General features: G+C 56.3%; 3 protein-coding genes across 4 annotated transcripts; all 3 read left to right on the forward strand.

The window, feature by feature from the left end:
• Positions 1 to 1,351: 1,351 nt before the first annotated feature.
• On the forward strand, positions 1,352 to 8,372 carry ATP6AP1 (ATPase H+ transporting accessory protein 1). Of its 2 annotated transcripts, XM_040974629.1 has the most exons (10): positions 1,353 to 1,562; positions 1,805 to 1,931; positions 4,335 to 4,409; positions 4,578 to 4,771; positions 5,130 to 5,170; positions 5,828 to 5,913; positions 6,221 to 6,459; positions 7,023 to 7,070; positions 7,161 to 7,392; positions 7,541 to 8,372. In XM_040974629.1, the coding sequence occupies exons 1-10, from the start codon at positions 1,405 to 1,407 to the stop codon at positions 7,748 to 7,750; spliced, it is 1,410 nt and encodes a 469-aa protein (XP_040830563.1). In that variant the 5' UTR covers positions 1,353 to 1,404; the 3' UTR covers positions 7,751 to 8,372. The 2 variants fall into 2 exon arrangements, with proteins under 2 accessions (XP_040830564.1, XP_040830563.1); XM_040974630.1 differs by lacking the exon at positions 4,335 to 4,409 and having other exon boundaries at positions 1,352 to 1,562.
• A 367-nt stretch (positions 8,373 to 8,739) lies between these two features.
• Positions 8,740 to 14,775, forward strand: GDI1 (GDP dissociation inhibitor 1). The gene is made up of 12 exons (XM_040974634.1): positions 8,740 to 8,834; positions 8,954 to 9,071; positions 10,216 to 10,323; positions 10,420 to 10,519; positions 10,641 to 10,775; positions 11,135 to 11,333; positions 11,547 to 11,678; positions 12,511 to 12,610; positions 13,168 to 13,339; positions 13,589 to 13,733; positions 13,815 to 13,869; positions 13,951 to 14,775. The coding sequence occupies exons 2-12, from the start codon at positions 9,027 to 9,029 to the stop codon at positions 14,101 to 14,103; spliced, it is 1,344 nt and encodes a 447-aa protein (XP_040830568.1). The 5' UTR covers positions 8,740 to 8,834; positions 8,954 to 9,026; the 3' UTR covers positions 14,104 to 14,775.
• Positions 14,776 to 15,337: 562 nt separating this feature from the next.
• FAM50A (family with sequence similarity 50 member A) lies at positions 15,338 to 21,947 on the forward strand. The gene is made up of 13 exons (XM_040974635.1): positions 15,338 to 15,511; positions 16,522 to 16,606; positions 16,701 to 16,800; positions 16,896 to 17,038; positions 20,240 to 20,316; positions 20,425 to 20,491; positions 20,647 to 20,708; positions 20,905 to 20,981; positions 21,164 to 21,218; positions 21,304 to 21,352; positions 21,443 to 21,513; positions 21,599 to 21,709; positions 21,804 to 21,947. Exons 1-13 carry the CDS (start codon positions 15,401 to 15,403, stop codon positions 21,810 to 21,812), a joined length of 1,017 nt encoding a protein of 338 aa, XP_040830569.1. The 5' UTR covers positions 15,338 to 15,400; the 3' UTR covers positions 21,813 to 21,947.
• The last annotated feature ends 4,537 nt before the right edge of the window (positions 21,948 to 26,484 follow it).

A 26,484-nucleotide genomic window follows, 5' to 3' on the forward strand; every position in this document is an offset into this window, starting at 1 on the left:
TTTTGAAATGAAAATTTTTATTTAAAAGGGTAATTCTAAGACGTGATGCAAAGAAAATTATTAGAGCTATAAATAAAATTCAGAGTATGGAGATGGACCCAGCAGTAGCCTAGTGGTTAAACCTCGCCTTGCATGTGCCAGGATCCCGTGTGGATGCTGGTTTGTGTCCGGTCAGCTCCACTTCCCATGCAGCTGGTGCTGGGCCTGACTGGTTCTGGGATTCTGGAGCTGCACTTGGGTGTCCCCTGTGGGTAGTCAGGATCCACGTACCCTAGTCATCACGTGTTGCCATCATGGTCCGTTAGTAGAGAGCTGCTGCGCTGCAGGTAAAGCAGCCAGGACTCCGGAACAGGGATTTGGATAGAATGCAGTGTTCCAAGCTGTGAACTCCCACCTCCCAAGGGAAGTCATAAACTTTATGCCAAGCACTTCACCCATTTTATTGTTGGTGTGTTTCTTATACACCTATTTGAAAGAGTGAGGCAGAGAGAGACTGACCTTCCATCCACTCCTTTACTCTCCGGACACTCGGGGCGTCTTCTGCCTTCCCTAGTGCATCATAGCAGGAGCGGGGGAGCAAGTGGAACAGCCGGGACTGGAACTGCTGTGGACATGGATGGCAGTGTTGCAGGCGGCGGGTTTATCTGCTAGTTCACATGTCATCCCCACTCACGTTTTTCTGGTTAAGTGGTGAACATCTCACTCCTTCCTGACCAGCCAATGTATGGATCCTTCAGGAACATTTAAGGTGTGGTTACAGTTATCCTTTGTGATCTGTTTGTAATGCCCTCGGGCCAAAATCAAACAAGGGCTCAGAAAAAGATAGACCCCTCTTAATTCTCTCACTTTGTGTGACATGTGCCCTTCCTGAGGAAGGGCAGTGTGATACTGTGTTTCCATGAAAGTTACATGCTAGCCCTTGCCAAAGTCCCCGGCTGCTGCTCGTCAGCTGCTGCCTTCCTGTGGTCTCTCTTGGGGACTCTCCTTCCATCAGCCTGTTGAAGAGGCTCATGTTCCTCCGGCTAGTATACTGGGCCCTCTTCCCTCTGAAAGATCGCCTTCTCTCAACCGGATCAGGCAGGGTACACCTACAGGGAACAGAAACCACTCTTGGAATTTTGATCAAAAGATTAAGACCAGGAATCCTACAGCCCACAGCCCCGCCCCAGCAAGAGCGAGTTTCCGCCTCCTTTCCCACCCGGAGCCTGTGTGCCTGGAGACACGTACAGCCAACCAGCGCAAAGGAGTGGTTCCGAGTGGCATGCGCTTGGCCCAGTCACGCTTGGCTCTGGCGAAAAGCTGTACGCTCAAGCCAATAGCAGCACGGGGCGGAACTCGGGCGGGGGCACCGTCACCTGATCTGCAGTGGCCGCAGTCCTCTAGGCACTGGAAGCTGAGGCTGTGATGGCGGCACCGGTTACAGCAGCGGCCCGGGTTCGGGCAGGAACGCTGCGAGTCCCTGCGCTCTGGTGGATGCCATGGCTGAGGTTGTTACTGTTGCTGATGGCGGAGTTGGCGGCGGCAGAGCAGCAGGTGCCGCTGGTGCTGTGGTCGAGTGACCGGTGAGGAGGCCTGGCCGGGTGGGCTTTGCTGGGCGCCTGGCGGCTGAATCGCCTTCGCCTGAACCCAGAACTATTATCAGCCAGGGGCGGCGAGGTGCAGAGGGCGGGGCCTGTCCTTCACTTCGGGGCTCGCAGAATGGCATTCAGTATCATAGTATGGGCCGTGTGCATCAAGGTGAGCGCCTGTGGGCTTGGTCAGCTCAGGCCCCGTGTCTCACAGCATCTTTTCTGTCTCCTGCCAGGGACTTGTGGGCTCCCGCGGCCAACACGCACGAGGGCCACATCACCAGCGACATGCAGCTGTCTACCTACTTAGACCCCGCCCTGGAGCTGGGCCCACGGAATGTGCTGCTCTTCCTGCAGGACAAGGTGCGCTCAGCCCACAACAGTGATGCTCATTCCCCCAGGAATGCTTCAGTGACCTTGTACCAGTTGTAGGCAGACTGGCAGGTCTCTAGGGGACCGGGAAGGACCGTGGGAGACAGTTGTGTGGGAAGCAGCCCCTACTGCACTGGAGGCAGCAAAGGATGATACCCTTAGTAAGCACCCTAACCCTAACCCGAAGTACCACTTTAGTTGTTCCCTGACATTCTCTAGCATAGTGGGGATTCTCATCCTTTTTTGTAGCTGAGAGGACTGGAAGAGCAGCAGCCTAAGAGCAGGAGGCTAACAGGTGCCGGGGGTGTCGATCTAACAATAATGGTCGTTATGGGGCAGTTGGAAAGTGATCACTTGTTTCATGCTTCATATGTGCCATGCTGAGCCGATGCCATTGCGTTGGCTTTACTGCTAAGAAAACTACAGTTTGTGCAGGCCCAGTGACTCGCCAAAGCTCCCAGTGCCAGGCCATTGGACCTTTCCCTGTGGTTTGTGATCAGCAGCTGCTGTTTGCCTCCCACCCAGAGCTCTGCCTGCACAGCAGATCTCAGGGCAGTGTGGGGCTGGCGCTCAGGGGACTGGCAAGCCTCAGCTTGTTTCTTCCCTGATTGCACTGCTATGCTCATGCCAGCATGTGACCCTGCCAGGAGGTGGGAAATGATGGCGTCAGACCAAGACTCAGTCCTAGTTCTCCCGCTTGCTGGCCTTTCCGTGCATGATGGCATCTTTGTAAATGATAGCTCTGCCCTCTGCCAATTTAAGACGCACCTGTGTAGAGGCACTGTGAGCAGGAATGTTTTCAAGATTTGTTTATTTTTATTTGGAAGGCAGAGTTAGGAGACAGAAATCTTTACATTCAGTGGCTCATTCCCCAAATAGCCACAATGGCTAAAGCTGGACAAGTCCAAACAAGAATCTAGGAGTTTCTTCTGGGTCTCCCATGTGGGTGCAGGGTCCCAAGGCTTTGGGGCATCCTCTACTGCTTTCCCAGGCCACAAGCTGGATGGGAAGTGGAACAGCCCAAAAAGAGCCAGCACACATGTGGGATGATGATGCTTGCTGGTTGCGGCTTAACCTGCTATACTATGGCCCTAGCCCTGAGGAGGAATGTTTGTAATTCACACACAATACCTACTGAGATACTAATTTTTAGGATATTTGTCCACTAACCCCATTGCCAAACATGCAGGCTCTCACTCTGTAGCAAGCATTGGTACGTGTTGGATATTGCTCCCGAAATGGTATATGATATAAAATCAGGGCTATCATCTTTTTTTAATTGATTTATTTGAAAGGCAGAATTATAGAGAGAGGAGAGGAGACAGAGATTTGATTTCCCATCTGTTGCTTTGTTCCCCACATGGCTGCAACAGCCAGGGCTGGACCAAACTGCAGCCTGCAGCCAGGAACTTCCTTTGGGTTTCCCACGTGGGTGCAGGGACCGAAGCACTCAGGCCATCCTCTGTTGCTTTCTCAGGCCATCAGCGGTGAGCTGGATGGGAAGTGAAGCGACTGCAGCTGCATACCAGTCGGCATAAGGGACCAGTACCCATATGTGATACTGGTGTCACAGCTGGTGGCTTTACCTGCTGTGCTACCATGCCAGTCCCCAGGGACATGTTTTCAGGAACCACGAGGAAGTGATATCTGAGTGGAAAGCTCAATGAAGGGAGGCAGGGAGGAAACCATATGTCTCTGTGTGCCAGATGATATTCCTGGCAGGCGAACAGGAGGTGCCAGGCCCTGGGCTAGGAGGTGATGTGTCAACTAGCCAGCAGGAGAGGGGGCCTTTATGCCTTGTAATGGGGCGGTACCTGAGGCTGTAAATGGGATGGAAAACAGTGGCCCACGTGGAATACACGCTGCTGATGTGTGTGGTTAGAGAACTCGCTCTGGTCGCAGCCATGCAGGGGGAGAAGAATGGAGGCTGGGCCAGTGTGTGTACTAAACAGAGTGGGCTGGGCCTAACTGGAAAAGGCCAGAGCAGGCTGGGGGCTCACCTGGAGGGCAGCACTTAAGGACATCTGGAGCTGGTGGGAATACAGGCATTGTGTCAGTCCTGCCCCACTCCTGAGATCTTCATCAGAGACAGTGGGAAGGGGACTTGCCACCCTCTCTGAGGAAGCTCCAGCCCAGCTTCTCCCCTGGCTTCAGTCCAGGCTGGCCCCGCCTCCTAGCAGCTTCCCTCTTCCTTCCCACTTCCTCTTGTGTGCATTCTGACTCCCAGCACAAGGTTAGCACGAGGCAGCTGGCCACAGGTCGCCCCCCCAGCCTCGTGACCATCTTCCGTGTCTTTTCACTCTGGTCCGCTGTGCCTTCTGCTCCTGCCCCCCACCTGGCCCTTGAAGGCCTCACCAACCCCGCAACCCAAGATTTTCCTTCTGCCCCTGTTAGCTGAGTGTCGAGGACTTCACGGCGTACGGTGGTGTGTTTGGAGACAAGCAGGACAGCGCCTTTTCTAACCTGGAGGTAAGCACCTCCTCCCGGGAGCCCTCTCGCCACAGACTACATGCTAAGGGCTAGGGAGACTTGACCTTCTACGGCTGAAGGTGGGGTGGATTTTTCTAACCCTGAACCGCAGAGGTGGGGCTTGCCTCCTGGCCCTTGGTTAATAGCCTGCCTCTTCCTTGCCTCCAGAATGCCCTGAACCTGGCCCCTTCCTCGCTGGTGCTGCCTGCTGTTGACTGGTACGCCGTCAGCACTCTCACCACCTACCTGCAGGAGAAGCTTGGGGCCAGCCCCCTCCACGTGGACCTGGCCACCCTGCGGGAGCTGAAACTCAATGCCAGTCTCCCTGCCCTGCTGCTTATCCGCTTGCCCTACACAAGCAGGTATGGCCAGTATGGGCTAAGAGCCCGGGCTCTGGGTTCTGCTGCCATAGCTTAGCTGGGGTTAGCCCTGCTCCCCCACCTTGAAGGCCTTCCAGAAGGTGGTCCACGAAGGCAGAAGTGCTGCCAAGGGCCTCCTGCCAGGCTGTGACTCCGGTAGCCCTCAAACAAACCTGTCAGACTTCCAGAGATGAGGCAGACATAGGCCTGGTGGGGTGCCAGAGCAAGTTACAGGTACTTGAATGTGACCCTGAGATCTAGGAAGAAGGGGGACAGCTTGGGGAAGGAACAAGCCAAAGGGGCTGAGGCGACAGGTGGCTGACTGTTGGGCACTGATGTCATCAGACTCTGTTTTCTACAGCTCCGGGCTGATGGCACCCAGGGAAGTCCTTACAGGCAACGGTGAGTACAGGCAGGGAGCATGCGCCGGCTGAGCCCGCCCTCGGGCCAGGAGGGCAGAGTGGCTTGCAGTTCGTTGGCTTATCCTAATGCCCACGCTGCAGCTGACAACTGAGCTCCCCCCTTTCTGGCAGGGCCCTGCCTGGCAGAGGTGTCAGGATGCTTAGGGACCCTCTGTGCAGGAGCCCAGAAAACCAATTTCTTAGGAAACTGTGTTTTGTTTGAAAGGCAGAGAGATGGAGTGAGACAGGCAGAGGCAGAGAGGGCTCCCGGCCAGCAGCCAGCTCCCCTCTTCCAGAGCTCACAATAGCAGGGGCTGGGCCAAAGCCAGGAGTGCAGAACTGAAAGTCGGTTTCCTGTGTAGCTTTCAGGGACCCAAGACCTTGAACCCTTACCTGCCGACCTCCTGTCTCTGCACCCTCCCCTCTGGGGGGGTGTAGTACCAGGAAGCTATGGAGTGTACTTTCTCCTTAGGGAGTCAGTGCCACAGGCCACCTCTGTTCTCGGGGAGCACAAGGGGAGGGGCTGGGGTGAGAAACAGTGAAAGCTACACACAATGCTTTCAGATGGCTTAGCAGGTTCCCACAACAACCAGTGGGGATGTCCCTTTACATGGGCTGCCTGATGACCTTGTGCTGTGATTTCCCCATCACCCCTCAGATGAAGTCATTGGGCAGGTGCTAAGCATGCTGCAGTCCGAGGACGTCCCGTACACAGCAGCCCTCACGGCAGTCCGCCCTTCCAGGGTATGTGTCCCTCTGGCCAGGGCTCTGGGATATGTGGGGAGAGGCAGTCTGGGGAGTCTGCCTGGAGGTGGGGAGTATACCCTAGGCAGGGCTCTAAGAGAAGCAGAGGATTCCTGTGAAGTGGCCCCTAGGGGTGGCCAGTCCCTTGAGCTGATCCTGGGCGAAGTAGGATGAGGTTTCGGGACTGTTGTCTTGCCCCGGAGCAGTGTACCCTAAATCCAGGGGATCCCAACTTTGACTCCTCTGAGGCCAGGGCTGTGGACACGGTGCAAACCAGTGAGTGGGGGCTCATGGGGTGTTTCCACAGGTGGCTCGTGATGTCGCCCTGGTGGCTGGGGGCCTGGGTCGCCAGCTCCTGCAACAGCAGCCCGGAGCAGCTGCGATTCACCCACCTGTGAGTTACAATGACACTGCTCCCCGGATCCTGTTCTGGGCTCAGAACTTCTCTGTGGCCTACAGGGACCACTGGGAAGACCTGACAGACCGCACCTTTGGGGTGCAGCAGCTCAACCTGACTGGCTCCTTTTGGAATGAGTCCTTTGCCAGGTGACCTTCCTGCTACTGTGGCTCAGAGGCGAGGGTGGGGAGCCGCGCTTAAGTATGGATGTTGTGCACAGGGGTGGTCTTCCTGGTTGTGGTTGCCATGGAAATGCAAGTGGGATCACAAGGGTTGGCAAGGAAGGGAGTGGCTCAGAGTCCTGCTGCCCTGTGCTCCTGGGGTGGGAGCTGGCTTGTCAACAGCTCACAGGTGCCTGGGAACCTGGCCATAGCTCTTGAGGACACCTATAAGTGGGTAAATACCAGGCTAGCTGCTGGGGGATCCTCCCATTTACTCTTATGTCCAAACCGTGGGCCAGGTACCTCAGGCACCCCAAGAGGGAGCTGAAAGGAGGGGGAGCAGACTAATGGGAGGCAGAGAATGGAGGCCTAAAGAGCAGCCAGGGACCTGGCTGCTGCCCCGCAGCTCCGCTCTTGACCGCAGGAGCGCAGCCTCAGTGTCTCTGGGGAGGTGGCCTTGCAAGGACCCGGGCTGAGCTGAGGAGTGGACTCCTCCAGGCGACTGTGACCCGGCCGCAGCCTCACAACATACTTCTGCTTCTGGCCCACAGCCTCTCACTGACCTATGAGCAGCTCTTTGGTACCATGGTGACATTCAAGTGAGTCCTGGGGACAGCTGAGACCTGGCTGGGGAGTGTGGATGCAGGCTCCCCTACTCAGCTGACACCCCTGCCTCCCCCTCCCCCCAGGTTCATTCTGGCTAACCGCTTCTACCCAGTGTCTGCCCGACACTGGTTTACCATGGAGCGCCTGGAGATCCACAGCAACAACTCGGTGGCCTACTTCAATGCCTCCCAGGTCACAGGGCCCAGCATCTACTCCTTCCACTGCGAGTATGTGAGCAGCCTGAGCAAGAACGGCAATCTGCTGGTGGCTCGTGCTCAGCCTTCGCTCTGGCAGATGACCCTGCAGGACTTCCAGGTATGTGGCAGGGTAGGGCCCTGGCCAGCGGGCCAGGGAAGCCATGCACTCCAGGTCCCATTGCGTGGGCTGCCCTGGCCCTGGGAATATGGACTGTGCTCTGACTTGGGGGTGCCACCCTACGAAGCTGCATCTCTGTGTCTTTCAGATCCAGGCTTTCAACGTGACTGGTGAGCAGTTCTCCTACGCTAGCGACTGTGCAGGCTTTTTCTCTCCAGGCATCTGGATGGGGCTGGTCACCTCCCTGCTGATGCTTTTCATCTTCACCTACGGCCTGCACATGATCCTCAGCCTCAAGACCATGGATCGCTTTGATGACCACAAGGGCCCTGCCATCGCCTTGACCCAGCTTGCATGACCATGTGCCGGGGGTGGGGGTTGGGGTTGTGACGGTGCCCTGCTTGTTGTTGTCCTACCTGCTACACTGCACCCAAGGGTCTCTGTCTTCCTGCCATAGCATGGGCCTCAGTGCCCCTCAGCGTGTCTTACTCCCGCGTCCGTCTGGGACGGGCTTCCCTCGTGTCTTCCAACAAGGTGTTCGAGATTCTGACCGTACTTCCCGGACACAGTCGTGGTGAAGGGCAGGGGTCATTAGTCATAGGGTCCTCTTGCTCCTTTCCTTATTTATTCTGGTCTCTCCACCATGAGCTCTCGCTGTGTATAGTGCTTTTGTGTAGCAAACGCTCCTTCCCTAGCTGTGTGAGGCTCCCTACAGCAGCAAGGACTCCTTGTTGTCAGAATTGGGCAGAATGTGGAAATGAGCACTGGAGTATCCAGCTTGGCCATGTTATCATTTCGCTGCTGTGTGCAGAAGCCATTTACTGGGGTCTATTGCTGTAACTTGACAAGGAAGGGACCTCCAAGACAGGTGTGCTGGGCATGACTACTGGGTTTCTGGCATGTTCCTGCCAAGAATGCTAGGCAGGAGCCTGCGCTGTTCTGTTATCCGCTTCCTAACAAATTAAAGATGGGTTACCACATGTTGGGCCTCTTGTCATTCATTTCTGGCCTAGACATCAGGAAAACACCGGGCCGAGGGATGGCGTGGGGTGGAGGGATGGGTGGGTGGGGCACATGCGCCTTCAGCCAAAGTCCAGGATTCCGGGTTGACCACAGCATCCTTATCAAACTGGGAGCCCTACCACTGGGGTGGGGAAGGAGTGTCGCGGGGCAGCAGTCGCTGCTACAATGGCAGCTCCCGCGTCGTGACGGGGCCTCCCCCGGCTGCTGCAGCAGCGCGCTCCCGACCCGCGGGCCGCGCCGGCTCTCCCGGGGGGCGGGGCGGGGCGGGGCACGCGCGACTCCCGCGCATGGATCCCTCTCGGTCCGCAGTACCGGTCATTGGACCGCCCCGCCTAACCTCCTCTAGGTCCTCAGGAAACGGTGACGCCGGTGGCGCTGCACTGGTGCTAGGGCCCGGGCACCGGCTACCATCTTTGGCGGTGAGCCAGGGAGGCGGTAGCTCCAGCAAGGCGTGCTGGGGTGTCGGGAGGGGTGGTGGGACTTTTTGACGTGGCGGAGGGGTCGGGAGGCTACTGGGCTGCCGCCATCTTTGGTCCAGTGCGGCGGCGGCGGCTGCTGTGGTGCGAGGAAGGGAGGAGGAGCCGAGCGGGCGCTGCTACCAAGGCCTGACCATGGACGAGGAATACGATGTGATCGTACTGGGGACCGGCCTCACCGTAAGTATGGCCTCGGGCGCTTGCGGCTCCGCTTCGAACCTTCCCCGGTCCTTGCGATGATGCAGTTTCTGGCCACCGAACGCATCTTCTGTCATCTCCATCCCTCTGCCCTTTGGTCCCCGAAAAGCCAGCCCCTTGCCCACTCTGCTACCTGCTCCCCACGACCTCACCCCATCCCCCGCCCAGTCCAGCCAGCCCCTTGCCCACTGTGCTACCTGCTCCCCACAACCTTACCCCCTCCCCCGCCCAACCCACCCAGGCCTCACAACGTCGCCTCTATTCGCTGCCATGTCCAGTCTCTTCAGTCTCCTGGCTGCTTGGTCCACTCTCTGGCTGCCAGCTCCTGCCCTTTCCCATCTTCCTACCCCGTCCTGCTGGGGCGGAAAACGCATCACCACTCGACCTAATGCCCACCCAGTGTCATCCAGTCTTCATCCATCACCCCCACCCATCACACTGTTAGCATCCCCCCCCATCCCCATTTATACTTATCTTAGTAGGGATGAAATAAATACAAGAACCTGGGGTCAGGAGGCCTGGCCAGGTTGGGACTTCATCCTGCCTCCTAAGCTGGCCTCTAAGATCAGAAAAATCCAGGGAATGTTCCAGAAGAACTAGCATCGAGGGCAGTGACCACATTCCCACCACCCCACCCTGGTTTCCCGTGGAGACCTCGCGCTGAGTGATTTGTGCAGCCTTTGTCCCTGGACTAGGCACAGCGGCTGAGGAGTGTTCATCCTCGCCCTTCCCCCTGGGAGATGCCCAGATGCCCCTGGCAAGGGTCTGGGGCTCCTGCCCTTTGAGGAAAGAGCAGCCCAGTGTGGGATCTGAGACTGCAAGTGCCTTCAGCTCCATTGTGGGTGTCCTCCACAGCCTGGAAAGGTCCGCCCTGTGGCTCATTGTGTCTTATCTGCCTTCTTCTGTGGCTGTATTTGGCATGTTGCTGACAAATGCTGGCCTTGTGTCTGCCGGGCATCCTGTGTCCCTCCATTCTTGTTATTTCTGTGCTTAACAGGGTTAAAAATGCTGAAGCGGTCGCTGCCAGCTTTAGGCGAGGCTGCAGCAGCGGGGTTGGCGGCTGGAAGGAGCTGTCCATTGTGGGAGGCTTGGGGTGGGGGTGCAGCCAGTGTCGTCACCGCCCTAGGAGTGCATCCTGTCGGGCATCATGTCTGTGAACGGAAAGAAGGTGCTGCACATGGACAGGAACCCCTACTATGGAGGCGAGAGCTCCTCCATCACGCCGCTGGAAGAGGTAAGGCCACCCAGCCTGGCCCAAACTCCCTGGGCAGCGGGGTAGCTAGGCCTTGACATGTCTCTCCCCCTCTCTCTCATACACTCTTGATTACAGTTATATAAGCGTTTTCAGTTGCTGGAGGGGCCCCCTGAGTCGATGGGCCGGGGCCGAGACTGGAACGTTGACCTGATCCCTAAATTTCTCATGGCCAATGGTGAGCAAGATCTGGGGCAGGGATGGGGCAGGGCGGTGGTGGTGGGAGGGAGGGACTGGAGCGGTCGGGCTGTTTGAGGAGGGGCCACCAGTGAGCTGTGCTGAGGGTGTCCCCACCACAGGGCAGCTGGTCAAGATGCTGCTCTACACGGAAGTGACTCGCTACCTGGACTTCAAAGTGGTGGAGGGCAGCTTTGTCTACAAGGGTGGCAAGATCTACAAGGTGCCGTCCACTGAGACCGAGGCCTTGGCTTCCAGTAAGTACAGCTCTCCTGAGCCAGTGAGTCGGGTAAGACATACATACTGGCCTGCTGGGGTGTGGCGAGATAGCCAGCCACCCCAAGCTGGGCACCACTATGCCCACGTTCCCGTTCCCCACATGGTAGCACACATCACTGGCTTTCTTGCCTCTGCTGCTGTGTACCTCCCCTCCCATTGGCTTGCCAGTGCTGGGGGTTGTGGGGGGAAGGACAGTGCTTTCTGGAAGCCTTTGACAGGGACTCCACTTGAGCCCTGGAACTTGCCACAGTCACGTCGGCCAAGGAGAAGAGTGTGGTCAGGGCCCCGTGGCGGAGTGCCAGCATTCCAGCCTGCCCCCTCCTGCTTCCTTCTGCAGATCTGATGGGCATGTTTGAAAAACGGCGCTTCCGCAAATTCCTGGTGTTTGTGGCAAACTTTGACGAGAATGACCCCAAGACCTTTGAGGGCGTTGATCCCCAGACCACCAGCATGCGTGACGTATACCGGAAGTTTGACCTGGGCCAGGATGTCATTGATTTTACTGGCCACGCACTGGCGCTCTACCGCACTGATGAGTGAGGGGAAGCTGGTGTAGCGGTGGTCCCTTTCCCAGCCCATACCCCTCCTGACACCTGTCCGCTGCCCCTCAGTCCACCAGCCCAGCCACAGGCTCACCTATTGTTGCCTATCCGTCCCTCCCCTGCATCTGACCTCTAGATCCCCTGGGCCATTCAGGGTGGTGGGAAGACTGGCCCTAAGAGCATCTTCCCTGACCTCTGTCCCCCTAGCTACCTGGACCAGCCCTGTCTTGAGACCATCAACCGCATCAAGTTGTACAGTGAGTCGCTGGCCCGGTACGGCAAGAGCCCATACCTGTACCCGCTCTACGGCCTCGGGGAGCTGCCCCAGGGCTTTGCAAGGTGAGGGGATGGCTTTCTGTAGTTGATACTGGCGAGTGGGACTGAGACCAAGACTAGAAATGGCCCCCTTGAAGGTTTCCTTAGTGGTTCTATGCCGTTCCCTGTGTTGCGGACACTGTTGGCTTTTTTCCACAAACCCAAGACGCCAGACACAGCAGGCGAGCTACACGAAAGGCCTTTATTTCTGCGAGAGAAGTAATGTGGGGTAGGGAGAAGGTGAGAGCAGAGCAAAGAGCAGAGAGAACAAAGGGAAGAGGCATCTTTGTAGCCTCGAGGTGGGCATGGGAATGCCAGGTCAGGGCTTGGTAGCTGCAGCCGCAAGTGGGCACCAAGGATAAACGCCTCGGGGGATTGGTGCACAGTTGAAACCTGAAGGTCACTAAGTTTGATTAGGCAAGTGGGCCCTAAGGGTTGAAATCTAGGAGGCTGGTAACCAGGTACCCAGGGGACTGAGACCTGGACGGTTTAAGGCAGTACTGCGTCAGCAGGCATTCAAGGTGGCACTGGGTCCAGGATGGTGGGTTAGTCTTGCAGTCACTGTTTGAGCAAAGCTAGGTGCAGTGCTGGCACTGGGACCGGGAAGCAGGGCCTAGTGGGCCGCTGACACTTCACCGGGAGCACCTTGATTTTGCTTCCCCGGGCTCCTTCACACGGGGATGTTCTTTCATGCCACCCTTTGCAAAACATTCTGGGCGGAAGGTACAGAGGAAGGAGCACAAGAAGACAGCAGTGACAGTGGGGACAACCAGCCGGGGCAGTGGCAGGAGGCAGTGGGCAGACTTTGTTCCCACTTCGCCTCGGGGGCGTTTCACCTTCACCCTCCTTGGCGCAGGTTGAGCGCCATCTATGGGGGCACATACATGCTGAACAAGCCTGTGGACGATATCATCATGGAGAACGGCAAGGTGGTGGGCGTGAAATCTGAGGGCGAGGTAAGGCCTGTCCAGGCAGTGGGGCCATCACGGTTGTTGCGGGGCTCAGTCACCCTCAGGGCTTCTCCCAAGGGAGCCAGAGTCTCCTGCCACAGAATGTTGGATCTGAGGACTGTGGGTCCCCAGGCCGTCTGTGTAGCCATTGCTTTGGCAAGAGGTGCCCGTCAAAGGTCTTGTGCCTGGGGTCTGTGTTGTGGCACAGAAAGTTAAGCCACCAGCTGCAGTGTCGGCATTCTGTATGAGCACTGGTTCAGGTCTGGCTGCTCTGCAGCAGAATGGCCTGAGCGCTTGGGTCCCTGCATCCACCTGGGAGACCAGATGGAGCTCTGGGCTCTGGCTTTGGAGCTGGCTCAGCCCTGGCTGCTGTTGTGGGGAGTGAAGTAGTAGGTGGAAGATCTCTGTCACTCTGCCTTTGAAATAAATAAATAAATCTTAAGAACAATCATAGCAACAAGAAGTCAAGTGCAGAAAGTGTTCCTGCTCACCTCATTTGGGGGCTCATTTCCCTGCCCTGTTGTGAGGGGCCTACAGCAGTAAAGCCCTCGGTGCCTTTGCAGGTGGCCCGCTGCAAGCAGCTCATTTGTGACCCTAGCTACATCCCAGACCGTGTCCGCAAAGCTGGGCAGGTGATCCGCATCATCTGCATCCTCAGTCACCCCATCAGGAACACCAATGATGCCAATTCCTGCCAAATCATCATCCCCCAGAACCAGGTCAACAGGAAGTCAGGTAGGCCAGCTTGCGCCGGACTTCCTCAAGAGTATTCTCTTTGGGTTTGTTCACTGTCTCCTACCTGATTCCCTCCTTCCCCCAAGAAGAAATGCGACCCCATGGCCGTCCCCACGACGGAGGGCCCTAGGGGTTGGGTGCCTTGCTTCGAAGCTCCCATGATGCCAGGCCACAGTGCCATGTGCCTGCTGGGTGCCTCTGCCTGGTGCTGCCTATGGCCCACACTAATGGGACCCTTGCTGTGGCCAGACATCTACGTGTGCATGATCTCCTACGCACACAACGTAGCTGCGCAGGGCAAGTACATCGCCATCGCCAGCACCACAGTGGAGACTGCAGAGCCCGAAAAGGAGATTGAACCAGCACTGGAGCTGCTGGAGCCCATTGACCAGAAGTAAGGGCCGTGGCTGAGCCCGGGCGCGTAGGCAGGAGCAGGCAGGGTAAGGCCTGTTGTGAGCCCGTCTCTCCCTCCCAGGTTTGTGGCCATCAGTGACTTGTACGAGCCTATTGACGATGGTTCCGAGAGCCAGGTAAGCAGCCTGTCCTGCCCTGCTTCCAGGCTGCCCGCCAGGGCCCTGCCTGCTGGCTCTGAGGCCTCCGACTCTTCACAGGTGTTCTGTTCCTGCTCCTATGATGCCACCACACACTTTGAGACAACCTGCAATGACATTAAAGACATCTACAAGCGCATGGCTGGCTCAGCCTTCGACTTTGAGAACATGAAGCGCAAACAGAACGACGTGTTCGGAGAAGCTGACCAGTGATCGCCTCCCCCAGCCCGTGTGCAGCACCCTCTGCTTGCCCCACACATTCCTGTTCTCCACCTAGTGATTCACTGACCGAATCCTTAACCTAGAGACGCTTTCGGATAGCGTCTCTCTTGGGCCCTCCCTTAGCCTAGGACAAGAGTGTGCGTCCTCTCTGTGTGTGCCTCCTCCCCTGGCCCCGATTCCTCTGCTCTCTTTGGGAACAATGTGGAGGACAAGCCTTTGGAGATGCCCCCTGCCTCCCGCCCCCCCACCAACTCATTCACATGTTGGAAAGAAGGGGTCTTCCCAGCATACAGTGGCATTCCTCTTCCCCATAATTTATTCTAATTTATTAACTGGAACCCATCCCACCACACCCTGTTGGCATAGCCGGGGTGGGGCAGAGGGGGAGCTCTTCCTGCCCTGCCGCCCTCCCCAGTCCTGACCCAGCCTCGGGAGCTGGGCAGACTCCAGCGTGGCCCTGGTGGACTTTGCTCTTTGCTTTCTCTTTGTGTTTGTATTCAAAGCAGGAGGTGGACAGTGGCTGTACAGCCCCATGTGCTCTGCCCCATGTCTCTCCTGTAGCGCTGGGAAGCCCTGACCTTGCAAAGTCCATGTGTTCCCTTCCATAATCTCTAGTGTCTCACAGAAAACCAAGCCTCCCAATAAAGCCGTGTTCAGACCTGAGCCTGTACCTGTGGGGTGCTTTGCCGCGCGGCAGGGCTGTGGCGCCCGGCGTTGGGGTCTGAGTGTTGCGGGGCAGACAGTTCCGACTGACCTGCTCAAGGCTCCCTCAGCTACTGGCTGCGCCGGGCAGCGGGATACATCCCCGAAGCACAGTGCCTCCTGGCCTAGTGGGGCCCAGTCTTGGGGGTAGGAGTCAAAAGTGCCAAGTAGGATGGGGGGCTGGGAGAAACGAACCTTGACGTCAGGCAGGGAGGAGGCAGGCGGTGGCCGGAGGAGGGGTGCGGGGTGTCGCCTTGCGTCTGGGTGCACAGCAAGTGGAGGGTGAACTTAGGGCCGGGGTTAACGAGGAAACGCAGGGAGCCAGGGTCTCCAGCCCCGCCGCCAGCGAGGGGCAGGCAAAGGCGTAGGACTACAGTGGCCCCTGGGGGCGGGAACCCAGCCGGGAAAAGCAGTCTGGGCGGGGCCCGGCGGCGGCGATCACATGCTGGGGGGCGGGACCCGCGCCATCGCCTGTGTCTGACGTCACGTGTCAGCTGACTGTGCCGCCGCCGTCGCCGTCGTCGCGTTCAGCAGGAACTTACAGCCACTGCTGAGACTCGGCCGGGCTGCTGTCACTGCCGCCGCCATGGCGCAGTACAAGGGCGCTGCGAGCGAGGCGGGCCGCGCCATGCACCTGATGAAGAAGCGAGAGAAGCAGCGCGAGCAAATGGAACAGATGAAGCAGCGGATAGCAGAGGTGCGAGCCTGGGCGCCTTGGAGCCTGCACGCTGCCCGGGCCCTCTGGCGGCCGCGTGCGACCCTCGGGCCCTGGGAAACCCTGGGGTGGCGCGCTCGGAGCTCTCCACAGGCTCTCCGCCGGGGACGGGGGGCCATTCCTTGCTCCAGCTGGGGACCAAAGGACTCGACAGCTGTCATCTGTAAAATGGGTCCAGAATCAGGGCTCGGCATGAGGCCGATCCCACTGGCTGGTGGCAAGCCTCCAGCTTGTGTTGGTGGTGGGGGTGTGGACCAGCACGGCTCTCACCCCACCCCTTCAGCAGAGTGCACCCTGACCCGCTTCTCTCTGCCGTGGGTCCCAGGCAGGTCTCCACACCGACCCTTTGTACGCTCATCAAAGGCCAGGAAAATTCAAGTTGCAGGAGTCCCACACGCTGCTTCAACCAGGGGCCAGAGTGGCTGGGCTTCAGAGGGCCACTGACCCAGTGTCGTTGGGGCCTCCTGCTGCCTCACTGAAAACAAACTCGGGGACAGGGACACCCTGGCAAGCTGCAGGTAGATTTCTGTCCTGCCGGCCACCCTTGCAGACCCCAGAGATATGTCAGTGGCACTGACTGGGCTTGGGGCTTCAGTGAAGTTGTTGACAGTGTCCAGGCTCAGGAGGGAGGATAGCAACACTGGGACTGGCTGGGTCACTTGACCTCTGTGCTTCAGTCTAAAATAAGCCAAAGCCAAGCAGGGTCCTTGATCTGAGAGTGCAGAGGGAGCACTGGTCCCCAGCAGGACAGCTGGAGGCCCCCCCCCAGCTGCACAGGGATCAGAGACGGCTGCTTTAGCACCAGAAGGCAGCCGCCCGTTCCCTGCATGCTCACAGGCCCTTCTGTCAACACTGCAAAGCGGACATGTATGTCTTTTGCAAGGTTGCTTTGCAGTGAATTGAGGGTCAGGTCTCCCCAACTCCTTGCCCTGGAGGCCACGTGTCGGTTCCGGGGTGAGGGCTGGTGCTCAGCGCGCTCTCCTCCTGGGCAGGAGAACATAATGAAATCCAACATTGATAAGAAGTTCTCTGCACACTACGACGCTGTGGAAGCAGAGCTCAAGTCCAGCACCGTGGGTGAGCAGGGCGCAGGTGCCTCCTGTCCCGAGCCTAGGGGCCTCGCTGCCCGCGGGGATTCATCCCTGCCCTCTGCCGTCTCCTTGCTTCGCAGGTCTCGTGACCCTGAATGACATGAAGGCCAAGCAGGAGGCCCTCGTGAAGGAGCGGGAGAAGCAGCTGGCCAAGAAGGAGCAGTCGAAGGAGCTGCAGCTGTGTGTGCCCCATTGAGCACAAAGGGGAGTTGGGCTTGGGGCAGGGACCCCTCGGGGCCCCTCGGGACATGATGGCCCCCTGTCCCTCCTGCTAGGAAGCTGGAGAAGCTGCGAGAGAAGGAGCGCAAAAAGGAGGCCAAGCGCAAGATCTCTAGTCTGTCCTTCACCCTGGAGGAGGAGGAGGAGGGCCAGGAGGAAGATGAGGCAGCCATGGATGAGGAGGATCTGGAGAGGGAAGGTGAGAGGGGCCTGCAGCTGCAGGTGGGCTCGTCCTCCCCGGGCCTTGTCCTGCATCCCTGCCTGTAGAAGGGGCGAGTGCAGCCATGGCGCCACCCCCACTGTAAACACCACACCACTTTTCAGTTAATTTCTTTTCTAAGTTTTTATTTTTTCAAAGTAGTTATTTGGCTGAAAGTTAGAGTCGCAGAGCATACTGGAGAAACTGACCGTTTGTCTGCCGCTTCACTCTGCAGATAGCCACAGTGACCGTGGCTGCCGCTTCACTCTGCAGATAGCCACAGTGACCGTGGCTGCGGGCAGCCGGGAGCCACGAGCTTCATCCTAGGCTGGTGGCAGGGGCCTGGATGCTTGGTTCATTTTGTGGCGCTTTGCCCAGGCAAAACTTGATTGGAAGTAGAACAGCCTGGGCATAAACTGGTGCATATATGGTATACTGACTTTGCAGGTGGCAATTTCTGCAATACCATCCACCACTGTACCTTTTATTTAAAAAACTTATTTTTTTAAAGATATTTTATTTACTTATTTTTATTGGAAAGACAAATTTACAGAGAGAAGGAGAGAGAGAGAGAAAGAAAGAGCCTCCATCTGATGATTCACTCCCCAAGTGACCACAGTGGCCAGAGCTGAGTCGATCAAAAGCCAGGAGCCAGGAGCCTCCTCTGGGTCTCCCACATGGATGCAGGGTCCCAAGGCTTTGGGCCGTCCTCGACTGCTTTCTCAGACCACAGGCAGGAAGCTGGATGGGAAGTGGAGCTGCTGGGGTACTAACTGGCGCCCATATGAGATCCCGGTGCATGCAAGGCGAGAACTTTAGTTGCTGGTCCACCATGTCGGGCCCAGCCAAGAGCTTCTTCTGGGTTTTCCGGTTTGGGCCATCTTTCGCTGCTTTCCCAGACCATAAGCCAGGAGCTAGTTCGGAAGGGGAGCAGCCAGGACAGGAACCATTGCCCATATGGGATGCTGGCATAGGCACTTGAGTCATTGTATCAGACCCCAGATTTGTTTTTAATTGACTTGAAAGGCAGAGTTAGGAGGAGAGACAGAGAATGAGAGAATGTCAGAAAGAGGTCTGCCTTCCATCCCACTGCATTAGTCCCCAAATGGTCAGAGCAGGGCCAGGCTCCATGAGTTTCTTCTGGGTCTCCCACATGGGTGCAGGGATCCAAGCACTTAGGTCATTCTCCACTGCTTTCCCAGGTGCATCGGCAGGAAGTGGGATCAGAAGTGGAGCAACTGTGTCTTGAATCAGTGTCCATTTTGCATGCCAGCATTGCAGACAGAAGCTTAAGTTGCTACACCCCAGCAGCAGCCCCATCTATACCTGTATTTAAGGCTCAGTGTCACGGTCTTGCTCATGGCTCTGGGCAAGGACACATGGAGAAGAGGGACTAGTGCCACGTGGGACAGACTGCAGAGGGTAGGGACAATGTAGAGCGGGCTGGCTGCTCAGTGTGCGGTGATGGAAATGTTTGCGTCTGCCCTGCCAGTATGGTGGCTGCTTGCCACAGGTGCTCCATGTGCTTTTGGCAGGTGCTGCATGTGCTGAGTCTCTCAATTGATCATTCAGTTGCAGTACTTTGCAGCTAAGCTGATACAGCCACAGAGCTTCAGAGCTGTGCTTGTCTGGGCGACTTGGGCAGCGCAGGCACCGCTGCGTGCTGCATCCCTGCTCCATGGGGTGCTGTGGGCTCAGTCCCTCTCTGAGGCAGTCACAAGGCTCAGGGCACACGGTGGCAACTGAACTGGGCCTGAAGGCTGAGAAATTTCACTGGGGGGGGGAAGGGTGAAGCACGTGGACAGTCACAGTTACCAAGAGGGGGGCCAAGAGGAAAGCCACCTGCATGTTCTAGGAGCCATAATAAAACACAGAAAAGGAAGCAAGTGTGATTTTGGTAGCAGGTTTTGCTTAATATACTTATATAATGGCTGTATCTAAAATATTGCCATGGTGGCATGTGGCCCTGGCTGCATGCTGGGGTTCCAGTGCTGTGTGGGCAAGGTGCAGGCCTGGGGCAAGGTGGGCGTCACCACAGGGTTATAAACACTGCTTGGTGGGCTCAGCTCGCCCTTGGTTTCATTCCTAGAGGCCTGGGAACCAGATTGCAGTGTCTTTGGCTTTAAAGATTTATTTATTTATTTATTTTTATTGGAAAGTCAGATATACAGAGAGGAGGAGGAGAGCCAGAGAGGAAGATCTTCCATCCGATGATTCACTCCCCAAGTGGCCGCAACGGCCGGCGCTGCGGCAATCCGAAGCCAGTGTGTGACAGTGTCAGTATCGGGAGCTTTCTCCAGGTCTCCCACAGGAGGGAGCTGGATAGGAAGCGGGGCTGCCAGGACATGAACTGCCACGTTTATGGAGTCCCAGCACTTGCAAGGAGATGATTAGCCAGTTTGCTGTTGTGCCGGGTCCAATGTGTCTTTCTTTGTTTGTTTGTTAAGTGAAAACCCTCACTGTGATTCTTAAAGTTTGTTTACTTGAAAGGCGGGGTTAGAGAGAAAGCCTCCATCTGCTGGTTCAGTGGTTCGCTGGGCCTAGCTGGGTCAGGCTGCAGCCAGGAGCCAGAAACTTCAGATCTCCCATGTGGGTGCAGGGTGCAGGCACTTGGCTGCCGCCGCTTTCCCAGGTACATACAGGAGGCTGGATGGGAAATGTGGCAGCTTGATGCTAATGTCGTAGATGGTGACTTTATCCACTACGACACAGCACCATCCCCAATTTTTGTTTGTTTGTATTATTTATTTGTTAAGTGGAATAACTGAATATTCCATCCACTGGTTCACTACACAGCTGGATACAATGGTTGGGGCTATGCCAGCCTAAAGCCAAGAATCAGGAACTCTACCCAAGTCTCCCATGTAGTTCAGGGGCCCAAGTACCCGAGCCATCCTCTGCTTCTTTCCTAGGCTATCTGCAGGGAGCTGATCAGAAGTGGAACAGCTGGGACTCGAACTTGTGCCCTTATAGGAAGCCAGCACCACAGGTGGTGGCTTAACGTGCTGTGTCACAGCCCCTTCCTGTGAGTGTAATGCGCAGCAGGCTCTGGAATCTGCTGGAGCGTCCGGCTGAAGAGTTTCTGGCTGCCTTAGAGATCACTGGTTTGCTGAGTGTGTTGCAGGGAGCCTGCGAAGCCAGGAGGCTAGCAAGACTTTTTCCTAGAATGATGCTGATAGTCTTCACTTCCCTTTGCTCCAGAGGTCACCACGAAGAAGAGGAAGTTAGGGAAGAATCCAGATGTGGACACAAGCTTCTTGCCTGATCGAGACCGCGAGGTGAAGGCTGCCTGGTCCCAGCCCTGACCTTGACCCACTCCCCATCCCAGCCCTGGCTGAGGCTCGCTGGGGGAGCAGCGCTCACCCCGGGCGGCTTTCCTGTCTTAGGAGGAGGAGAACCGGCTCCGGGAAGAGTTGCGGCAGGAGTGGGAAGCCAAGCAGGAGAAGATCAAGAGTAAGTGCCCGGGCCAGGGGCCACGATAGGCAGGTCGGGGCCCAGACTGGCTCAGCCCACAGTGCCCTGAGCAGCGGACCGAGTCCTGGGAAGGCTCGGGCTGGGTGTGTGGGGACACCTGGGCGTGGAGGCCAAGAGGCACATGTGCTCTGCAGGTGAGGAGATTGAAATCACCTTCAGTTACTGGGACGGCTCCGGGCACCGGCGCACAGTCAAGGTGAGCAGCCGGGCCCAGTGGCCCTTGGGCTCGGAGGAGGAGCTTCTTGACTTTGCAGTCTCCCTACACACACCACCAGGATCCGGAGGGCGGCTGGGTGAGGCTGACGGCCTGAACCGCAGTCCCTGGAGAGCCCTTCCTCAGGGCTTCTGTATTGCTACCGAGCCCTTGGCTTAATTGCTGGTATCTCTTGCAGATGAAGAAGGGCAACACGATGCAACAGTTCCTGCAGAAAGCACTCGAGATCTTGCGGAAGGACTTCAGTGAGCTCAGGTGAGCCGTGCGTGTGTGTACAGGGACCTATAGGGTCAGCGCTCCCTGTCCCGGACATGGGGCGCCTGGCTTGTTCCTGCTTTTCCAGGAGTGGCCCCTGTGTGCCAACTCTGGCTCTGCCCCCTTCCAGTAGAGGTGCCACCTGCCCACCTGCCCATGCATCCCCTCTCTCTTGTCCTCAGGTCGGCAGGCGTGGAGCAGCTCATGTACATCAAGGAGGATCTGATCATCCCGCATGTGAGTCCCTGGGCCCGGGCCCACGTGAGGCGGCGGGGGGTGGAGTCCGGCCTGCAGGCCAGCACTGTCTGTCCTTGACTCCTAGCATCACAGCTTCTATGACTTCATTGTAACCAAGGCCAGAGGAAAGAGTGGTGAGTGCTCTGGCCCTAGCTGTTGCCTGCTTCTGGTGCCCGGGTACAGGGGAGGCTGTGGGAGGCTGCAACACGTGTGTCCCGCTGCAGGGCCACTCTTTAACTTCGACGTGCATGATGACGTGCGGCTGCTCAGTGACGCCACCGTGGAGAAGGATGAGGCATGTGCTGTGGGGGCTGGGTCCCGTGCCTGGGCAGATGCTTTGGGGCGGGCAGGTGTCCGAGCTCAGCTATACCCTTCCCCAGTCGCATGCTGGCAAGGTGGTGCTGAGGAGCTGGTACGAGAAGAACAAGCACATCTTCCCTGCCAGCCGCTGGGAGCCCTACGACCCCGAGAAGAAGTGGGACAAGTACACGGTGAGGAGGCGGGGCCAGACTGGCAGGTGCGGGCGGGACACAGTGGCCGGGCAGACTTGTCACTGCTCCTGCACCCGCCTCGTCCTCTCACCAGATCCGCTGAGTGTCCAGGAAGCTGTGAGGCTTCAGCTGCCCTGGACCACCGCGGGCCGCTCCTGCGTCTTCATAGCTCCCAACTTCCCCCTGCCCTGATCCCCTTCCTTTTCCTGTTCCAATAAATAAGTTCACCCACCCTGCTCGGAGCACTACGTCGTGGGGAGGCCTGTTTGCTTCAGGAACCTCATTCACCGAGAGAAAGTCCGGTGCGGTCCAGGCCCCAGCCACCCTGGCCTACTTAGTCTCACTGCGATGCCAACTGTGGCAGAGAGCATGTTTGGCAGCGCAGGCAGCATAGTGGAGGGGGAACAGGAGAAGCACACATGTGTGCAAGGGAAGGCTCGGCTGACCCCATGGGCACACACATTCCTGCAGCATCTGTGTGGCACTGACACTCTGCTTGGGTTGTGATGTTGTTGCTGTGGGCTGCTGTGAGTTCCCTGCGGTCACTACTTACACTCTACTGTGGCCAGTCCTGCTCTGTTGCGTGGGGCCACTTGCAGTGACAGTCCAGTCACAGGAGGCAGGTTCATGGGTTCTGAGCCCCCAGCATCAGCAGCTGCGGCCCTTCACATGGCACCACAGCAGTGCAGGAGTAAGCCGAGGCCTGGCTCTGGGAGGCTGAGAAAGCTGGGCTGATTGTGTGCCCCCAGCCCTCCTCCCGGTTGCTTGTGGCCAAGCAGGAAGCAGGGAGAAGAGAGCTCAGGTGAATGATGGGCAGCACGCCAGCTCGCCTCTGGCCAACATGCAGAGCTGATGGCAGTGGCCAGTGGGCTGGCTTGAGGCAGAAGACGTGCATCCCATTCAGCCGTGGCCGGAAGTCCTGACTGGCAGTGAAGTGCTCTTGGGTCCTCAGCACTGTGCCTGGCATGGGCCATGTAGGATCCTAGGGAGGACAGGAGGTAGAGTAGGCCAGCGTGCTTTGGGGCACAGTAGAGAGGGGCATAGGAGCTAGCCTGTTGGGCTCTCAGGAGCCATGGGCTCCCCGCCGCTCTGTGCCAAGCCCATTGTGCTCTTTGAGAAGTCACCGGAAGAGGTGACCCACCCTGTAGCCTCTGGAGCATCAGCACCTTGATGATTAGTCTGAATCGCTGGAGTGCAGCTGGTGGGGGTGGAGGCAGCCTTATGTGGTCTAGGCCAGGGAAGGAGATGCACACCGTTAGCTAGGACTAGAAAAGCCTTCCAAGGCAGAGGCGCCCCCTGTCTAGCTGGCGGCTGAGGAGGCGAGGTAGGTGAGCTCTGGGACAATGTGGGCTGGCTTCTTTCACATCTGGTTGGAGTCCTTGGGGACCTGGGGTCCGTGTGAATGTGGAGTTCAGAAGAGAGCTGGGTCCCGCCTCTGCCCCCAACTGACTCCTTACTGGCTTGCTCCTGTAGGCAAAGACGGGGTATGGGAATCCACACAGTGCTCCAACATAGTGCCAGCCAACAGCATAGCCACCTAGACAACATGCCTGGTCACTGGCTGTGCTCGCAGAGCAGCTCGCTCTGTCTTCAGCTGCCTTCCCTAGGCCCTGTCCCAGTGTGCTGGCCCCAGTAGGGGATGCATGCTGAGCCAGTGTGAGAGCTGTGGTACCTCTGTGTGGCATTTGCCTTTTAATTTATAGTTTTAATTTTTCAAATGCAAAAATTGACATTACTAAATCAGCTGGGACTGGTGTGGCTCAAGGGGTTAAACTACTGTATATAACGCAACATTTTGTGTGGGTAATCCAGCATCCCGACAATGCACTGTGCGTTGGTCCTTGCCACTACCAAGGGGACCAAGCTGGAGTTCTAGGCTCACTCCTGGCTTTAGCCTGGTCCCATCCTGGTAGGTGTGGGGCATTTAGGGGTTAAATCAGAAAATAGAAGACCACTTCATCACTCCCTTTCTCCTTCATTCTAGTTTTTTTTTTTTTTTTTAGATTTATTTATTTTTATTGGAAAGGCAGATATACAGAGAGAAGGAGAGACAGAGAGGAAGATCTTCCGTCCAATGATTCACTCCCCAAGTGACAGCAACGGTTGGTGCTGAGCCAGGAGCCAGGAGCCTCTTCTGGGTCTCCCACGCAGGTGCAGAGTCCCAAGGCTTTGGGCCGTCCTCCACTGCTTTCTCAGGCCACAAGCAGGGAGCTGGATGGGAAGTGGAGCTGCTGGGATTAGAGCCGGTGCCGATATGCAATCCCGGCACGTTCAAGGTGAGGACTTTAGCCACTAGGCCACAGCGCCGGGCCCCATTCTAGTTTTCAAATAAGTATATATTTTTAAATACCCCAAATCAGCCATTAACCAGCTCAGTTCCAACTAGGACATTTATGGGCTGTACAATTTACCAGTTTGACCTGATCTCAATGTTTGGTGTTTATGGATTTGATTGTTACAGAGTTGCAGAGACGTGGAGCCATACAATGTGTGTTTTGGAGTTTGGCCTCTCTCACTGCCTAATATTGGTTAATGGAGGTTGTGCCATGGGCTGGAGCTTTGCTCTTTACTGTAACTGGATAATAGTAATACTCTTTGTGTGCATGGATCACATTTTGTGTATCCATTTATCTGATCATGGAAATTTTGTCTACTTTGGCCTACTATAAATAAGAGAAATCTTCCATTGCCTGCTTCACTCCATAGCTGGGGTTGGCCTGGGGCTACAGTTGGCTCAAGCCAAATCTCATAGCCCAGAACTCCAATTTGGATGGCAAGGCACAGCCACTTAAACCTTACATCTTCTGCTTCTCAGACTGTATTAGCAGGATGCTGGGTAAGAAGCCAGGATGGGCCTGGCGCATTAGTCTAGTGGCTAAGTCCAGTCTTGCATGCGCCAGGATGCCATATAGGCGCTGGTTCTAATCCTGGTGGCATTGCTTCCCACCCAATCCCTGCTTGTGGCCTGGGAGGCAGTTGAGGACCTGCCAAAGCCTTGGGATCCTGCACCTGCACGGGAGACCTGGAGGAGACTCTGGGCTCCTGGCTTCAGATTGGCTCAGCTCCAGCCATTGCGGCCACTTGGGGAGTGATTCAGCAGATGGAAGATCTTCTTCTCTGTCTCTCCTCTCTGTATATCTGCCTTTCCAAATAAAAAAATACGTATTTTTTTTTTTTAAAAAAAAGCCAGGACCTTGAGATGGGATGAGGGTTTGGCCCCTTGGCATTGACTTGATGTAGCCCTGAGTAGAAGATCAATTTCTCTCTTGTGTAAAAGTTAAAAAAAAAAAAATTCAATCTAAAAAGAAAGACAAAAGGAAACAGGAGCAGGGGGCACACTGCAGTGCTCAGTGGTCACACCTCCCTCAAGTGCCGGGATCCGTGCTGGTGCTGCCTCATGTCCCGGCTACTCCGCATCAAATCCAGCTCCCTGCCTGTGGCCTGAGAAAGCAGCAGAGGGTGGTCCAAAACCTTGGAGTCCTGTACCCGCGTGGGAGATCCAGAAGATGCTCCTAGCTCCTGGTTTTGGATCATATTGGCTCAGCTCCAGCCGTTGCAGCCATTTCAGGAGTAAAGCAGTATAAGGAAGATCATTCTGTCTCTCCTTCTCTCTGTTAATCTGCCTTTCCAGTAAAAAAGGATATATCTTTTTGTAGATTTATTTATTTAGTTTATTTGTATTGTAAAGTCAGATATACAGAGGAAGATCTTCCATTCATTGAGTCACGCCCAAAGCAGGTGCAACAGTCAGATCTGCACTGATCCGAAGCCAGGAGCCAAGAACTTCTTCCAGGTCTCCCACATGGGTGCAGGGTCCCAAGGCTTTGGGCCGTCCTCCACTGCTTTCCCAGGCCACAGGCAGGGGCTGGATGGGATGTGGAGCTGTCAGGACCAGAACTGGCGCCCATATGGGATCCAAGACGCATTCAAGGCGAGGACTTTAGCCGCTAAGCCACGGCGCCAGGCCCACATTTTGTTTTTTACTTTTTATTTTATTATTATCATTTTATCATACAGTTCCATAAGCCCTGGGATTTTCCTTACCCTCCTCCCCGAATTTCCTACTGCCACCTCTGAGTTCCCCTATATTATTACTATAATGTAAGTTCTTCATACACAGTCATATGTCCATCATTGTGGACGTAGACAATGGCAGAGAGTCTAGCATCCTATTGTCAAGATATAGTTTAACAGTTGCATTGGGAGTCCATCTTTGGGAGTAGAGATGGATACTGTATTGTATCCTCACAGCTGGATATGATGATCTCATTACACAGTTACTATATATCCCCTTAACTGAAAAGCCACAATACAAAATCAACAACAGGAAGAGAAACAGAAATTTACAACACCATGAAGTTAAATAACATGCTACTAGATATGAGAGCCTCCATTACACAGTTACGATACATCCCCTTAAATGAAAAGCCACAAAACAATTAGTAACAGGAAGAAAAGAAGAAACTAAAAACTCCATGAAGTTAAATAACATGCTACTGAATGACCTATGTGTCATTGAAGAAATGAAAAAGAGGGCCCAGCGCCGTGGCCTAGCGGCTAAAGTCCTCACCTTGAATGCACCTGGGATCCCATATGGGTGCCGGTTCTAGTCCCAGCAGCTCCACTTCCCATCCAGCTCCCTGCCTGTGGCCCGGGAAAGCAGTGGAGGACGGCCCAAAGCCTTGGGACCCTGCACCCGCGTGGGAGACCCGGAAGAGGCTCCTGGCTTCAGATCGGCATAGTATCGGCCGTTGGGCTCACTTGGGGAGTGAATC

The sequence above is a fragment of the Ochotona curzoniae genome, unplaced genomic scaffold (assembly GCF_017591425.1).
Source record: "Ochotona curzoniae isolate NIBS_2020 unplaced genomic scaffold, NIBS_Ocur_1.0 contig_2469, whole genome shotgun sequence".
NCBI classification, from domain to species: domain Eukaryota; kingdom Metazoa; phylum Chordata; class Mammalia; order Lagomorpha; family Ochotonidae; genus Ochotona; species Ochotona curzoniae.

Excerpts from the sequence above, each read along its gene's own strand:
- ATP6AP1 (XM_040974629.1), top strand. The coding sequence starts at position 1,405 with ATGGCGGCACCGGTTACAGCAGCGGCCCGGGTTCGGGCAGGAACGCTG. Across the intron at positions 1,563-1,804 it reads GTGCTGTGGTCGAGTGACCG|GGACTTGTGGGCTCCCGCGG; the intron begins GTGAGGAGGCCT and ends GTCTCCTGCCAG. Across the intron at positions 5,171-5,827 it reads GGAAGTCCTTACAGGCAACG|ATGAAGTCATTGGGCAGGTG; the intron begins GTGAGTACAGGC and ends ATCACCCCTCAG.
- GDI1 (XM_040974634.1), top strand. The coding sequence starts at position 9,027 with ATGGACGAGGAATACGATGTGATCGTACTGGGGACCGGCCTCACC. Across the intron at positions 10,324-10,419 it reads CCATCACGCCGCTGGAAGAG|TTATATAAGCGTTTTCAGTT; the intron begins GTAAGGCCACCC and ends TCTTGATTACAG. Across the intron at positions 13,870-13,950 it reads ACGATGGTTCCGAGAGCCAG|GTGTTCTGTTCCTGCTCCTA; the intron begins GTAAGCAGCCTG and ends GACTCTTCACAG.
- FAM50A (XM_040974635.1), top strand. The coding sequence starts at position 15,401 with ATGGCGCAGTACAAGGGCGCTGCGAGCGAGGCGGGCCGCGCCATGCAC. Across the intron at positions 20,709-20,904 it reads GGCACCGGCGCACAGTCAAG|ATGAAGAAGGGCAACACGAT; the intron begins GTGAGCAGCCGG and ends TATCTCTTGCAG. Across the intron at positions 21,353-21,442 it reads CAAGGCCAGAGGAAAGAGTG|GGCCACTCTTTAACTTCGAC; the intron begins GTGAGTGCTCTG and ends GTCCCGCTGCAG.